Below are 15854 nucleotides of genomic sequence, written 5' to 3' on the forward strand. Positions count from 1 at the left end.
ATTAACCGCAATTACTATGTCACAGTGTAGGGACTTGAACCTAGCCTGTCCCGTTCTAGGACCTGTCCACTTATCACTGTGTTATTCTCCCTCATCAGGAAAAGGGGAAAGTAAATTTGAGACCTGTTTCGTCGACAGTATAGATGAAGTAGATAAATCTCTGGAAAGGTCTTTCCACTCACTCGAGCTAATGTAGCTCTCCACTTCCATCCACTAGGCATTCTGCCCTGTTCTATTTTCTTCAAAGCATTTGTCACTCTCAGAAATATCTCATTTCATTTTATCTATGTATGGATTTGTCCATCCATCCATCCGTTTATTTATCTATCCATGTGTATTTATTGTCTGGGTTTCCCCAAACTAAAATATAAGCTCCATGAGAGTAGAGAGCTTAATAGTGTACCTCACAAGTATATTCCTAGAGCTGTTCTTGGAATTAGACACTTAATAATAAATATAAATTAATTTATATATGCATAATCATATGTGTGTAAATATAATATAAATATATTTTAAATATATACTTACCAATATGGGAACTATCTGGGGATATTTAATTACCAATAGGTTCCCTGTAGCTACCTCCGGCAGGTGGGATTATAAATTATATATGAGAAGAGATATTCATAAGTTTTACATATATTGTTTCAGAAGATCACATTCTCCCCAGACTTAAACATAGTCATCAGTGCTGATGTTTTGAAAATCACAAAATGGAAAGTCCAAATGTGATTGGGCTGTCTTTACTTGCAGGTGCTCCGAATTCGAGGCAAAGCTTGAGGGCTACAACAAGGAACTGGAAGGCTTTAGGAAACGTGAAGTGATGACTGCAGAAGAAATGAAGAACAATGTTGAAAAGCTAAACGAGCTTTCAAAGAATCTAGATCAAGCGCTGGTGGAATTTGAGGTCGGGGACTTATGACTCTCTGCTGCCGCGCTGGTTCTGGCCCTTGGTTTTCTGTTTTCCTAACATTACCTGCCAGGTGTATAGTATTAAAAATACCTTTCTTGGAGTTCCCGTCGTGGCACAGTGGTTAACAAATCCGATTAGGAACCATGAGGTTGCGGGTTCGATTCCTGGCTTGCTCAGTGGGTCAAGGATCCGGTGTTGCCATGAGCTGTGGTGTAGGTCACAGACGCGGCTTGGATCCCACGTTGCTGTGGCTCTGGTGTTGGCCGGCATCTACAGCTCTGATTCGACCCCTAGCCTGGGAACCTCCGTATGCCGAGGGAGCAGCCCTAGAAAAGGCAAAAAGACAAAAAAGAAATAAAAATAAAAATACCTTTCTTACATTGGTACTTTCAACTACCTTTTTCCACATACCTACATTTTACCGACTTTTTTGTTAATCGTTGAGTACACAAAGAAGAAATTATAATGGAATAGTTTCTCACATATATTGAGCATTTGTTATGTGCACAGTGTGCAGAGGACTTCATATGTGCTAATATCCATAGTAAAACTTTGGGGTGGGTACCATTACTATCTTCATTTATCTCTATTTAAAATGGGAGAACTAAGCCTTGGAGAAGCTAAGTAACTTGCCCTGAAGTTCACCACTAAATTCTTTAATCATTAAATTTCTTAGATAGTTCAGCACAAGAAAGCAACATTATGTAAACAGTTAAAGCACATATGAAAATTAAGAAAATGGGGATATGGATATGGTACAGTGGGATATTGTTATGGCACAGATGGAGCAAGTGGCAAATTATGGAAAATTTCACCCAGCTAGATATCAGCTGCCATGGCTCTCAGAGGTAGCAGAGGGAACTTCTTGCTTGAGTTCATGCTTTATTTTCCTCCCTTACTCTCCAAATGAATACCAATCTTCCTCAACTTGGTTTTCAAAGCCCTGAGTAATTTGCCATGGTGGCTTCTAGGGTTCAGAACCACCCACCCAATTAATAGCATCCCTTTTTCCCTGCAGTTGATCAATAAGGAGGAAGAGCTGTTGGAAAAGGACAAGAGTACCTTCCCTCTTCTGCAAACCTTGATAACCAACAAAATGCCTTATGAGCAGCTGTGGGTGACGACCTACGAGTTTAGCATCAAATCAGAGGAATGGATGAATGGTATGCCGCCGTCTCACTCTGCTGGGGCAGGATGGGGATGGGGTAGCAGATTTAACCCAGCCAGTTCTGAAATAAGCTTTAGACTTCAGATACTGGCTAGACTTTTTATTATATTCTCATACTCTGGATTAAGGCAACCATAGTAAAATTTATCTGATGTGATAATGATGGAAGGTGGGGATCAAAGAACTAGATCAATTAACAGGGTAGAATAGAATAGGCAACCATCCAGAGCCATGGATTGGGTAGTGACTTGGAGAGGCAGATAGTGGGAGAATAAAGTGGCAGTTTCCCTGTTATGCTGCTGCAAGAAAGGCCAGAATGCCATGGATATCTGTAAACTCTCTTTTATTTTAGACTCTGGAGGCTAGAAAGATATTGAGGAGGTAGGGTCAACACGACTTAATGATTGATCTCTTATGGGGCAGGGAGCAAGGAAGGAGAGGGAAGCACGTAGAGTGAATCCCAGATTATTAGCTGAGGGAATTTTGGTGGATCATGCCATCATGAACAAAAGAAATGACACATTTCTTGGGGAAAAAAACATACGCTTGAATACACTGAGTTTGGTGTCTGCAAACATCCACATGGGAATTTTAATTGCAGTTGAATATTATCAATCTGGACTTGTTACAGTGGGGGTGGGACTTATATTGGGAAAGAATTGATGTGTAAGGGTACAATTGAAAGTCATCTGTGACATCACCTGGAGAAAGTGTGTAAGAGCAGAGGACAAAATCTGAGACCCTTGGGGCCGTTAGCTTATTTCCGGTGCTTTAATATTGTAAACACAACAGTGATGAACATCTTTCTTGCCAGTTTTCAGGATATAATAATGATAGTTTTCTTAGGTTTAAAGATCTTCTTTTTATATTTTGTGTATTACTTCTCTACTATATTATCTCTAGAAGTTTTATAGTTTTGCATTTTACATGTAAGTCCATAATCCACTTTGATTAATTTTTGTCAAGGCTGTATAGTCTACATCTGCTTTGGGGGGTGGGACAGGACATGTGAATATCCAGTTGTTCTAAAACTCTTTGCTGGAAATCTTCATTTCTCCATTGTATTGGCTTTGCTCCTTTGTGAAAGATCAGTTGACTGTTGTGGATCTTATATCCGGGCTCTCTATTCTGTTTCATTGACCTATTTGTCTATTTGCCTGTCAATACCAACACTTGATTATTATAGCTATATGTTAAGTCTTGAAGTTGGATAATGTCAATCCCCCAACTTTATTCTTCTCCTTCAGTATTATATTGGCTATTCTGGACCTTTTGTGTCTCCATATATATCAATATGTCGATATCTAAAAAAACAGTTGCTGGGATTTCGATTGAGATTTTGTTGAATCTTTAGATTAAGCTGGAAAGAACTGACTTCTTGAAATATTGGGTCTTCCTATCCATGAACATTAAATTTTTCTCCATTTATTTTCTTCTTTGATTTCTCTCATTAGTTTTTCCTTGTATAGATGCTATATATATAGTTATATTTATGCCTAAGTATTTCAGTGTTGGGGGTGCTAATGTAAATGGATATATTTTTAATTTCAAATTCCACCATTCATTAATAATATTATATTATATTAATTTATTAATACAATATATTAATTATTAATTATTATTAATAATATAATTATAATATAATTATATTAATTTTATTAATATATTATTAATATATAATATTAATTTTAAAAGTTAATTAACTTTTGTGTATTAACCATGTATCCTACAACCTTGCTATAATTGTGAATTAGTTTTAGCAGGTTTTCTTTGTTATTGGTTCTTTCAGATTTTCTATGTAGATGATCATGTCATCTGCAAAGTTTTGTGTCTTCTTTCCCAATCTGTGTACTATCTTTTTCTACTCTTGTTTTATTGCATTAACTAGCACTTACCACAGAAAGGTGTTGAAAAAGGAGTGATAAGAGGGGACATACTTGCTTTGTTGCTGAACTTTGCAAGAAAGACTCTTGTTTCTTACCATTAAGTATGTTGTTAGCTGTAGGTTTTGGGGGTGGAGTGGGGCATTAGCTGTGGCATGAGGAAGTTCCTGGGCCAGGAATCAAACCCACACCACAGCTATAACTAGAGCCACAGCAGTGACAACACCTGATCCTTAACCCATTAGGCCAAGAGGGAATTCCAGCTGTAGGTATTTGTAGATGTTTATCCAGTTGAGGAAATTCTCCTTTATTTGTCATTTGCTGACAGTTTTCATTATGAATGGGTATTGCATTTTTTCAGATGTATTTTCTGACTCTTTTGATATGATCATACGATTTTTCTTCACTAGCCTGCTGAAGTAATGAATTATATTAACTAGTTTTTGAATGTTGAAACAACTTTACACACCTGAAATAAATCCCAATTGATTGTGGTGTGTAATTTTTTAATGTATTATTGGATTCAATTTACTAACATTTTGTTGACAATTCTTGCATCTGTGTTCAAGAGATATATTGGCCTTTAGTTTTCTTTTCTTGTAATGTCTTTGTCTGGTTTTGGTAGTGCTGGACTAATAGAATAAGTTAGGAAGTGTTTCCTCTGCTTCTGTCTTCTGTAAGAGATTGTGGAAAATTTAGTATTTTCTCTTTCCTAAATGTTTGGTAGAATTCACCAGTGAACACATCTGAGTCTGATGCTTTCTGTTTTGGAAATTATTAACCATGATTTAATTACTTAACTAGATATATTCAGTTTGTCTGTCTCACCTTATGTGAATTTTGACAAATTGCATCTTTCAAGGATTTGGTCTCTTTCACCAAGGTTATTAAAATTGTGGTCATAGAGTTTTTCATGGTATTCGTATATTATCTTTTTAATGTCCATGAGATGTGCAGTGATGTCTCTTCTTTCATTTCTGATGTAATTGGTATCTTATCTTTTTACTTGGTTAGCCTAGCTAGAGATTTATCCATTTTATTGATTTTTTTCAAAGAATCAGATTTTGGTTTTATTATTTCTTTTCTTCTGTTTACTTTGGTTTTAATTTGCTCATATTTTAATAGTTTCCTAAAGTAGAAGCATAGATTATTGAGTTTAGACCTCCATTTTTTTCTAATATATATTCAGTGCTATAAATTTTCCTCTAAATATTTCTTTCCCCATATCCCACAACTTTTAATGTTAATTTTTATTTTCATTTAGCTCAAAAAATATGTATATTTATATTTTAGGGCCACATTCACAGCATATGGAAGTTCCCAGGCTAGGGATCAAATCGGAGCTACAGCTGCTGGCCTACACTAGAGCTACAGCAATGCAAGATCCGAGCTGCGTCTGCAACCTACACCACAACTTACGGCAACATCAGATCCTCAACCCACTGATAGAGGCCAGGGATCGAACCATGTCCTCATGGATACTGGTTGGGTTCATTGCCACTGAGCCACAAGGGGAACTCCCTCAACATATTTTTAAATTTCTCTTGATATTTCTTCTTTGATCCATGTGTCATTTAGAAGTATGTTGTTTAATTTCCAAGTGTTTGGGGATTTTTCCAGCTATCTTTCTGTTATTGAGTTATAAGACTGAAAATCCTCACCTTGTTTTTGATCTTAGGGAGAAAGTATTTCATCTTTCACCATTAAATATAATGGGATTTCTTGCTTTTATTTTTTTAGATCCACTTTATTATAGTATGCTTAACATGTAAAAAACTATACATATTTAATTAATTTACATTAATACAAAAATGTGTTAGTGTAGATTTTTCATAGGTGCCCTTCCTTTATCAGACTGAGGATGCTCTCTTGTATTCCTAGTTTGTTTAGAGGGTTTTTTTTTAATCATGAATGAATATTGGATTTTTGTCAAAAGCTTTTTCTGCATTAGTGTACATTATCATATGATTTTCCTTCTTTTGACTGTTAATATAGTTTATTACATTTTGATTTTCAAATAGTACATCAGACTTGCAAAAGTCATGCATATTTTCTTTCTAAAAAATTTAATATGTTATTACTTAACAAAAATGCTAATTTGATAAAGCATGTCATTAATTAATGAAGCTATGTGAGTGAATCTATATTTAGTCTTGGCCACCCTGAAAGAACAGTATTTTTGAGTTAATTAGCAACATCATAAAGCAAGCATTAATAGTAATTTGAAATATCAAAGGGGGAGGAAGCAGCAGCATAAATAGACTGACTGTGAAACCCAACTGCTATAAGAGCCCTGTAAAAGAAAAGGAGGAGAAGAAAATTAATTTTTTGGTAAAGGTTTTTCCATAAATGAGATGTCATTTTCTGTTTTTAAAATAATCTGTTTTTAAATATTTTCAAACTTACATAACAACTGTCAGAACTATACGGTTAACTCCCATGTCCCTATTCATACACACTCCCCAGTTGTTAATATTTCACAGCATTTGTGGCACACCCTTTGATGCTTCTACAAGAGCATCTACAACTTATACTAACAATCGATTGCCTTTTTTTTTCTTGTTTTTTTCTTTTTGTCTTTTTAGGGCCACGCCCGTGGCATATGGAAGTTCCCAGGATGTGGTTCGAATTGGAGATGTCGCTGCTGGCCTGCACCACAGCCACAGACAGCAATGCCAGATCCAAGCCGTGTCTACACCAGCCTACATCACATCTCGCTGCAATGCTGGATCCTTAACCCACTGAGCGAGGCCAGGGATCGAACCTGCATCCTCATGGATGCGAGTCAGATTTGTTTCTGCTGAGCCATGACGAGAGCCCCTAACAATTGATTCCCTAACTACACGTACATTGTATGTCAGGCATTATGTCAGCTGCTTTACTTATCTCACACAATTTTCACAGTCACTCTCCAAGGCATCTGTTATTACTCCTGTGTCACAGGTGAGACTGCTGGGGCTTAGAACAGTTCAGTCACCATGCCCAGGGCTTCACTGGCTAAGTAGAGGTTTCAAACCCAACTCCAAAGCCGGTGCTTGCTCCACATCCATCCCATAGGCTCAGATCTAAATTCAGGGAATTAAAAGCCCACAGGACTAACACTGCTTGGTGATCTGATCTTTCCCTCTCCCGTCTTTTCTGTTTCAGGGCCTCTCTTTTTACTGAATGCTGAGGAAATTGCAGAGGAAGTAGGGAATATGTGGAGGACGATGTATAAATTGACCAAGACCCTAGCCGATGTACCTGCACCCAGGCGCTTAGCAGAGAATGTGAAAATCAAGATTGATAAATTCAAGCAGCACATCCCTATCCTCAGCATTTCCTGCAACCCAGGAATGAAAGACCGGCATTGGCAGCAGGTCCCTGTCACTGCCCACCCCCAGCCAGCCCAACCCGTCCCTGGTCCTGGGAACCCTTTGAGAAGCTGAGACCATTGATGGGTCAAGCTGCTGCTTTCTGAAAGGAGAAGCTACTTGAAGCCAAACGGGTAGTAAAGGAGGGAGTAAGGCAATGACAGCCCTCTGAGGGAAGGGGATAACCACCTGCATCTCCCCAGAAACAGGTCGATCCTTTTCTCCAGGGACTGCATTGCTGGTGGTTGAGTGTTGTCCCAGCCAGTGGCCACAAAGGCTTTCCTTATCTGCTTTTCTAAGCAAATGGCTGCCCTGGGTCCTAAAAGGTGATCAGGATGTGGAATTACAATGGGAGGGGCCTGGATTTCTTCCTTGTCCTAGGCCACACAGGAGAGAAAGTCACGTCTATGCCTGGGGGCTCCTAACAGTGCCAGATGATTCCTGCTTGGGCTGTCTGCGGTATCATCTAACAGGCTCTGTGCAGAAATAATTTCACAGTCTTTTTCAGCCTTTTGAGTCTATAAATGAGAATAACAAATATTCTCCCTAAAAATGGTGGGATTTTTATAAGCAACCAAGTATGAGAGTTATATAAATATGGTGTGAATAGTAAGCAGAAAAAAAGAGAGAACTCAGTGTGTTTCTAAAATAGTCATCACATTCAAGGGCCTTGAAACGTCCTCTCTACCAGGGAGTTGCTCTGTGTGGAGGTGGAGATGAAACTGGCTCTCCAGAGGCAGATTCCTCTCTCCCTGGGCCTGGAATTCCCTCTCTGTGAACCATGCACAAGACTGAAGACATTGTCTCTAGAAGGACTCAGTCTGAGAGCACACCCATTACCTTCCAGTCAATGGAGCCTGCACCCAGTGGCTAGAGGTATTCTCATCTCTCTCCCTGGGACAACAGAGATCTGGTACATGAGAGAGTCAGGATTTTTCTGTAGATTGGAGCTGCTTTCAGGTTCCCAGAAAGACTTGAAAGTCAAGACTTAAGCAGAGGGTGTAAAGAAAGACAGAGGAGGTCCCCTGGGAGACTTCTGGTCTTGAGCTGCCCCAGGAGAGGGATCTGCATAGGGGCAGCTGCCCTCCACTTGGTACGTATGCCATGCCTCTTCCTGTGGACCTAGCCTGATTGGAACTTTGAGCCATTCAGAGGGTTAGGGAGTTAGGTAGACAGGTGCCCTGCAGCAATGCTAGGTCTCTGCCTGAAATAGCATTGTAGAAAGTGCCTTCATCAATGGCATTTAAACAGTGCTCCAGGGGACTCAGAAAAACACCCCCTCCGTCTGGTGCTTCCCCTTTGATGACACTGTTCTCACACATGGGAAATTTAAGAATCCCAACCATTGGAGTTCCTGCCATGGCTCAGCAGAAACAAATCTGACTAGTATCCATGAGGACGCAGGTTCGATCCCTGGCCTCTCTCAGTGGGTTAAGGATCTGGTGTTGGTGTAGGCCAACAGCTGCAGCTCCGATTCGCCCCCTAGCCTGGGATCTTTCATATGCTACGGATGTTGCCCTAAAAAGACAAAAAGAATCCTAACCATTCTTAGACACTAAAAATTTTCATTTATAGGCCACTTAGATGGACAAATTGGGGGGTAAAAAAATTCCCTGGAATTAAAGTCATAATAACATTGACAGTTAAAGTGTATTGCATACCAGCTATGCCCTGGGAACTGTTATATACTTTATATAGATTCTCTCATTTCATCCTCCCAACAACCCATTGAAGTAAGGACAATAAATTGTCATGTGGCCAGTGAGTGGTGGGGAAGAGAATTGGAATCTAGGTCTTTTTCACTCAGGCCTGATGGATGAAAAGGGGATGAGAAATATCAGGTCAGGGAGAGGAGTGGACAGAAGGGGGCAGTAAGTGACAGGTAAGAGTGGAGTACACTGTAATCCACTTACTGTAGGTAAGTTACTGTATGGTCAATTACCATAGATAAGAGGGAAGGTGGCATCTGAATAAAGAGCACCTACAGTGGGGAGTCTCAGTGGGCTGAACTGTCACAGGTGAGCTCAGAAAGGACAAAGGCCACCAGAGACACTCAGGGCTGCCCCCATTCCCACCTGCATTGTACGTCACCCAACAAGTCACTCTAGTGACAGCCCCTGGGGAAGCATCCTCTGTTCTAATGCCAAACTCAGGAGACCCTTGGGCACAGATTTGGTTCTGGGGAAAGCTCTGCAGGCTAAACCACCTTTAGCTTTCAAGACTACAAAATGCATCTTCTGGGGTCATGAGGGGGGTTGTGTTAGGATTTCTGACCATTACCCAGAACTTAGGCAGGAAAGACTAGTCTCTGTGTTTGAGACAGAGACTTTGCTGATACCGTGGCTTAAAACAAGATAGAACACGGTAACATAGCACTGAAGAGTACTGGAGCTGGCCCTCTAGGACACTGCTGCCCAGTGGAACTATAACACGAGCATATGTGCAATTTTAAAGTTTCTAGTAGCCACGTTCTTTAAAAGTGTAAACAGGTGAAGTGAATTTTATGAACCTATTTAACCAAACATCTCTAAAACATTGTCAGGTCAATAGTCAAGCAATGTAAAAGTGTTAATGTGATCACTCCCATTACAGTCTCCCTACTAAGTCTTTGAAATAGGGTGTGCTTTTGCCTACAGCACAACTCCATGTAGATTTAGTCACACTGCAAATTCTCGATAGTGACAAGGGGTTTGTGGTTATACTGGATGGTGTAACTTCAGGCTCGTAGAAAATCAGATGCCTTGTTAATCTCTATAACAAACAAAAGCAATTTAAAAAATAAAACTACAGGCCTCTGAGTCCTTCCATAGGCCAAGTACTAGGCGAGGTGCTTTACACAGTTGTGTCATTTAAACCCAGAGAGTGTGTGTTGTTCTAAGCCATATTTTTAGGTATTAGAGAATAAATGCGAGCCTAGGGCTACCAGGAGCAGTTGTGCAGATTGTGCTCTAGGGACCGCTACTTTTGTGCAGTACAGTGTGAATTGTACTTTTTAGGGTTTATCCAGTGTATAACCTGCACAGTTATACATAGAAGACCTGCAGGAAACACTAGCATGTGATGGATGAAATCTTTGGAGTCAGAACTGGATCCAAATCCCAATTCTGCAATGGCTCTTAGGGTCTATTAGAGAGATGGTCTTAGAACAGAGATTTAATTTCTTTGTCTCAGTTTCTTTCTATGTAAAACAGGAATGAAGACACATTGGTACCTTCCTCACCATGTGGGGAGGATGCAATAAGTACATAAAGCTTTTAAAACAGTTGCCCACATAGTAAGCCCTCAATAAATGTTCAGTATCTTTATTATTTCCATTACCTTAATGGTCCTCCAGGTGTCCTCAGAACCCAACCTGGAAGGTATTTGAATTAGCTGGTTCATCCATGCTTTTCACGCCACAAGTACTTAGTTGATGCCTACTGAATACCAGGCTGCAAGAACGCAGCGCTAAATAAGACAGAACATGACTCATCTTTCATGTCCCGTCCTGCCCTGATATTCTTTCATCCTGATGGAGCTGGACAGAGACAAAACTGGGCAGTAGATGAGGGTTTTTTTTTTACAGCAGCTCATTCCCCTGAGCCCGCATCCGCTTCTTGAGCACACAAAACCTTCATACTGCCCAGATGTCTCAGTCCCTAAGAATAGTGCTCAAAAGCTGTCGGAGACTTCATCAAAGACCTTTCTCAGGGGTATTTTCACTTAAAAGAAAGGTTCAGGTAATATTTATGTGAAAGGAAGGGGCACAAGGAATGCTAACATTTCCAACAAGCTGGATTGAGAAGGAAGATTTTGGTGGAGGAGAACTTCCTCCTTCCCAGCATCCTCTCTTCACAGAAGGTGGGGATCTGCCTGATCCATGTATTTACAACTTCCTCCTCCTTTTATTCAGCAAACACTTATTGTAGCTTTTGTCATGCCCCAGGTTTGTTCTGTACGCAGCCCTGAGAGAACAGAACAACCAAGATCTGGTTGTGAGCCTGTAAGATGCTCACGAGTTTGCATCATGCCAAGTCCTGATGGGAGAATAACCCCCAGGAAACTAGACACAATGCAAGGTTGCCCTAGGCTGCCTCCCAAATCCTCAGACCTGCAACCTCCAATTCAGTAGCCACTAGGTACACGCAGCTATTTAAATATAAAGTAAAATTAAATAAAATTGGAAAATCAGTGCCTCGGTCACACTAGCTACATTTCCAGGGCTCTGTAGCTGAGTGTGCCTGGTGGCTCCTGCACAAAAAGGCACAGATGGACAACATTTTGATCATTGCAGAAAGTCTACCTTGGACAATACACGCTTGTTTTTCTCTTTGCAGATCAGTGAGATTGTCGGCTATGAAATAAAGCCCACTGAAACGACTTCCCTCTCAAACATGTTGGAATTTGGATTTGGCAAATTCATTGAAAAGTAAGGCTTCTCCCTTCCTTCAGAGAGTTTTTTTGGTCAAAGTATCTGTCAGTTCCCACAACAATATATATGACTGAAAGACCTCGTAGCAGGCTGCTTTTCTCATTCTGATTGACTAGCTGCTAGTGAAGTTCTCGTTTTCAGCTGCAGGGTTGATGTCAGATTATGACTCGAAAATTGAGTCAGAGATTTTATTTCAAAAAGAAATTTTTTAAAAAGTTCCTTGAACTTGAGTTCCAAGCCCAGGTCTCAGTGACTTTGGGCAAAACCATTTAACCTTTCTGGGCCTCAGTTTCCTCTTCTTTAAACAAACAACAGCTACAAACAGGAGTGGTTCTCTGAGCTCTCAAATTCCATGAAGTATAGTCAAATGAGAGATCGCTTCACTTGCTTTCTATCCTTCCCCAAATGCCCCTGGAATTTGAGAATCTGTACTATTTGAACAGCAATTTTTAGGACCAGAGATTCTCAGGATCCCATTTGTTTTTCCACACTTCCTTCAGGGTGATGGGTGGGGAGATGTATTGCTAAGACTAGAGACCCTGTTAGGCAACTGGGTGTGGTTCTCACTCAACATGTGTGGCTCTCAGACTCGTGACTCCAGACCAGCTGCATCAGCATCACCTGGGAACTTGTTAGACGTGCGTGTTCTCAGGCCCCATCCCAATCTACTGAATCCGAAATTCTGGAGGTGGACCCTGAAATCTGTTTTAACAAGCCATCAATGTCAGCACTGTCCAGTGCAGGAGCCACTAGCCATGTGTGGCTCCTCAGCCCTTGAAATGTAGCTATTCTGAGTTTGATATGCTGAATGTGTAAAATATAGGCTGGATTTCAAAGACTTATTAAGGAAAAAAATATCTAATTATTTTAAATGTCAATTATATGTTGAAATGACATTTTTGTATTGACTTTAAAAATACGTTATTAAATTAAATGTATTTCTTTTTACTTTTGTAAATGTGGCTACCAGAAACTTTATGATGACATATGTGGCTCATGGTGTATTTCAAATGGACAGCAGTGTTCTAAGCGATAATGATTCTTAACTAGAGTTGGAAAGTTTGCGCCTTCACACTGGGGCAGAGCAAGTCTAATCTAAGGTCCTTCCAGGCCTGTCTCTCTGTCTGCTCCGTGAATGCTGTGATGACCCCTCCAACACCACCACTACTTTTAATTTTTTTTAATGATCCTGACCTACCAGCCCATGGGGGATACCTCATGTTCCCCCACCCCAAGGCCTGACCCTATTCCCTGGCTCATTCCTGCTAGTGACAGCTTCAGCTTGAGAGACCTGAAAGGACGTAAATTACCACTTGACTCCTTATCTTACCCATCTGGTCTTTTTATAAGCTGAGTTAACCTCTTAAGGTCCACCCTGAGTCTCTCCCTATCCCTCTCTAACGAGCAGGCCTAGAGGCATGTGAATTTTTACCAGGGTTATGTTATTTTCTTAAAGGACCTCATTTTGCCCAATAAGATGTTCCCAAGAAATACCAGCTCTACAACACTTAATGCTGCTCTCAGCATTTTATGTACATTAACCAACTTATCTATCATAGCTCCCTAATATTCTAGCTAATTTTATTCACATTTTACAGATGAGGAAATAAATTGATTAGAGAGATGAACGCTCCAGAAATCACAGTAGTAACTAAAAACACCAAAAGTGAGTCCAGGCTACCTGACTTCAGAGCCTTAACCATCACCCTTTTCTGCCTGAAAAGATAAACCCACCTGCAGAGACAGAGACTGAGCTAACACACAGCCGCTGTGCCATGCTTCATGCCAGCGTGCTCAGCTGCGACAAATCCAGAAGTGGTGAGGCCTTGGCCAAGATGTTTACCTCTGTGTGCTCCAGTCTCCTTATCTGTAAAATGGGAATAATAATAGGTGATTGGAGTTATTGTGAGGATTATGAGATAAGACATGTTCCCTTAATGACTGAACACCTTAGTTCTCAGCTACTGCCTCTTAGGCAGGTGTGATATTCTCACCAGCCCATAGTTAAGGCAGTTTTATCACAGCCCACAGTTAGCAAGCATCTTTAACACATTTGGGTAAGGTCAACTCTTGCTGTAATTTGTGGACACCCAATCCCATGAATCCCTCCCCTGTGCAATGATTTGCATAATTATAAGCCATAAGGCATGTTACAAGCATTTTATCTTCTTTAATTATACCAGCAACCCCTGATATGAGCAGATGGAGACCAAAGGCCTGTCAAGTGACTTGGTCATGGCCACAGGCCAGGCTGTTTGTCTCCTACTCATCTGGGTTGGCACCTGCCTTCGTTGTTCTCTCTAGGCCTACTCATTTCAGTTGTCTCCTAAGAAGGCCACATTTAGGATGATGACCAGGCTGCTGAGGTCTTGATCAGCCACTGTTTGGCATTATTTGTGCCTCTTCTACCTCCCTGCATGAAGCTAAATGAGGGCTTTCTGCTCTGTTCAGTTGCCCAATTTGGCTGACCACATGTGAGCCATTGTATTGGTCCCCTGATAAAGAGAAGGGAGAAGGCAAAAAGTGGAGGAGGTAGGAACACCAGGTTAGGAGTCAGAGGATCTGGGATCTAGACCTGGTTCTAGCACTCCCCAGCTGTGTGTGTGGCTTTGGACATGTCACCTGCTTCCTCTGAGCTTCAGTTTTATAATCTGGAAGTAAAGATTGGATGGTCAAGGATGCCATGAAAGAAAGTGCTGAGACATAAAGAAAAATCCTTCCTCTTTCCTCCAAGGACTTTGCTTTTCATTTCTTTGGCCATACCTTGGTTTAGGATCCAGCTCTCCTACGTAACATATAGAGGGATGGACCCAGTACACTGGGAGAAAGTGTTTTTTTAAAAGATAGGGACAAGGAGTAGAGTAAAAGGACCTTATAAATTAACAGAAGTTTGAGGATATGAGTAAGTCAGGATAATACTTCTGAAGTAAATGGGAGTAATAAGGAGTAATGAAAATGGAAAAAGGCCTTAAAATTGTGGTTCTCAACTGGGGATTTCGACCTCCTTGGAACACTTGGCATTATCTGGAGATGTTTTTTAAAAGTTATAGTTGATTTATAGTGTTGTGTCAATTCTGCTACACGGCAAAGTAACTCAGTCAAACACATATATACATTCTTTATACATATATTATACTCTTTCATATTGTATTTCTATCATGGTCTATCCCAGGAGATTGGATAGAGTTCTCTGTGCTATACAGTAGGACTCTATTGTCTATCCATTGTAAGTATAATAGTTTGCATCTACTAACCCCAAACTCCCGGTCCATCCCACTCCCTCTCCCCTCCCCCTTGCCAACCACAAGTCTGTTCTCCATGTCTGTGAATCTGTTTCTTTCTTTCTTTCTTTCTTTTTTGCCTTTTGTCTTTTTAGGGCCACACCCATGGCATATGGAGGTTCCCAGGCTAGGGGTCGAATCAGAACTGCAGCTGCCAGCCTACATCACAGCCACAGCAATGTGGGATTTGAGCTGTGTCTGAGACCTACACCACAGCTCACGGCAACACCAAATCCTTAACCCACTGAGCAAAGCCAGGAATCGAACCTGTGTCCTCATGAACACCAGTTGGGTTCGTTAACCACTGAGCCACGACAGGATCTCCCCTGTTTCTGTTTTGTAGATTGGTTCTCTGGAGACAGTTTTGGTTGCTGCAGTTGACCAGGGGTGGAGACTGGGGGGAGTCAGCTACCGTCATCTAGTGGATAGCAGCCAAGGATGCAGCTAAACATCCTACAGAGCACAGGCCAGCCCCCACAACAAAGAATTATTCACCTTGTGTTCGTTGTCTAGGGCTCCTATAACAAATATCATAGACTAAGTGGCTTAAATAACAGAAATTTATTTTCTCATGGTTCTGGAGGCTTGAAGTCCAAGATCCAGGTTTGGGCAGGATTGATTTCTTCTGAGACCTCTCTCCTTGGCTTGCAGATGCCACTTCCTGTGTGTGTCTGTGTCTTACTCTCCTCTTCTTATAAGGGCACCAGTCATATTGGATTAGGACTCATCTTAATGACCTCATTTTAATTTAACTACCTCTTTAAAGACCCTGAGTCCAAATAGGTTACCTCACATTCTGAGGTCCAAGCTGGGAGGGAGGTTAGGACCTCAACACATGGTTTTTG

At 40.8% G+C, this 15854-nt stretch overlaps 1 protein-coding gene across 1 annotated transcript in view; it reads left to right on the forward strand.

Moving 5' to 3' along the window:
* DNAH3 (dynein axonemal heavy chain 3) overlaps positions 1–15854 on the forward strand; it is a 216575-nt gene that overhangs the window by 43442 nt on the left and 157279 nt on the right. Inside the window, exons 17-20 of the mRNA XM_047780346.1 lie at positions 754–907; positions 1932–2076; positions 7112–7323; positions 11634–11725. Coding sequence (XP_047636302.1) covers positions 754–907; positions 1932–2076; positions 7112–7323; positions 11634–11725 — 603 coding nt within the window. The remainder of the gene's footprint in view (positions 1–753; positions 908–1931; positions 2077–7111; positions 7324–11633; positions 11726–15854) is intronic.

This window comes from Phacochoerus africanus, chromosome 5 (genome assembly GCF_016906955.1).
Source record: "Phacochoerus africanus isolate WHEZ1 chromosome 5, ROS_Pafr_v1, whole genome shotgun sequence".
In the NCBI taxonomy this organism is placed as follows: domain Eukaryota; kingdom Metazoa; phylum Chordata; class Mammalia; order Artiodactyla; family Suidae; genus Phacochoerus; species Phacochoerus africanus.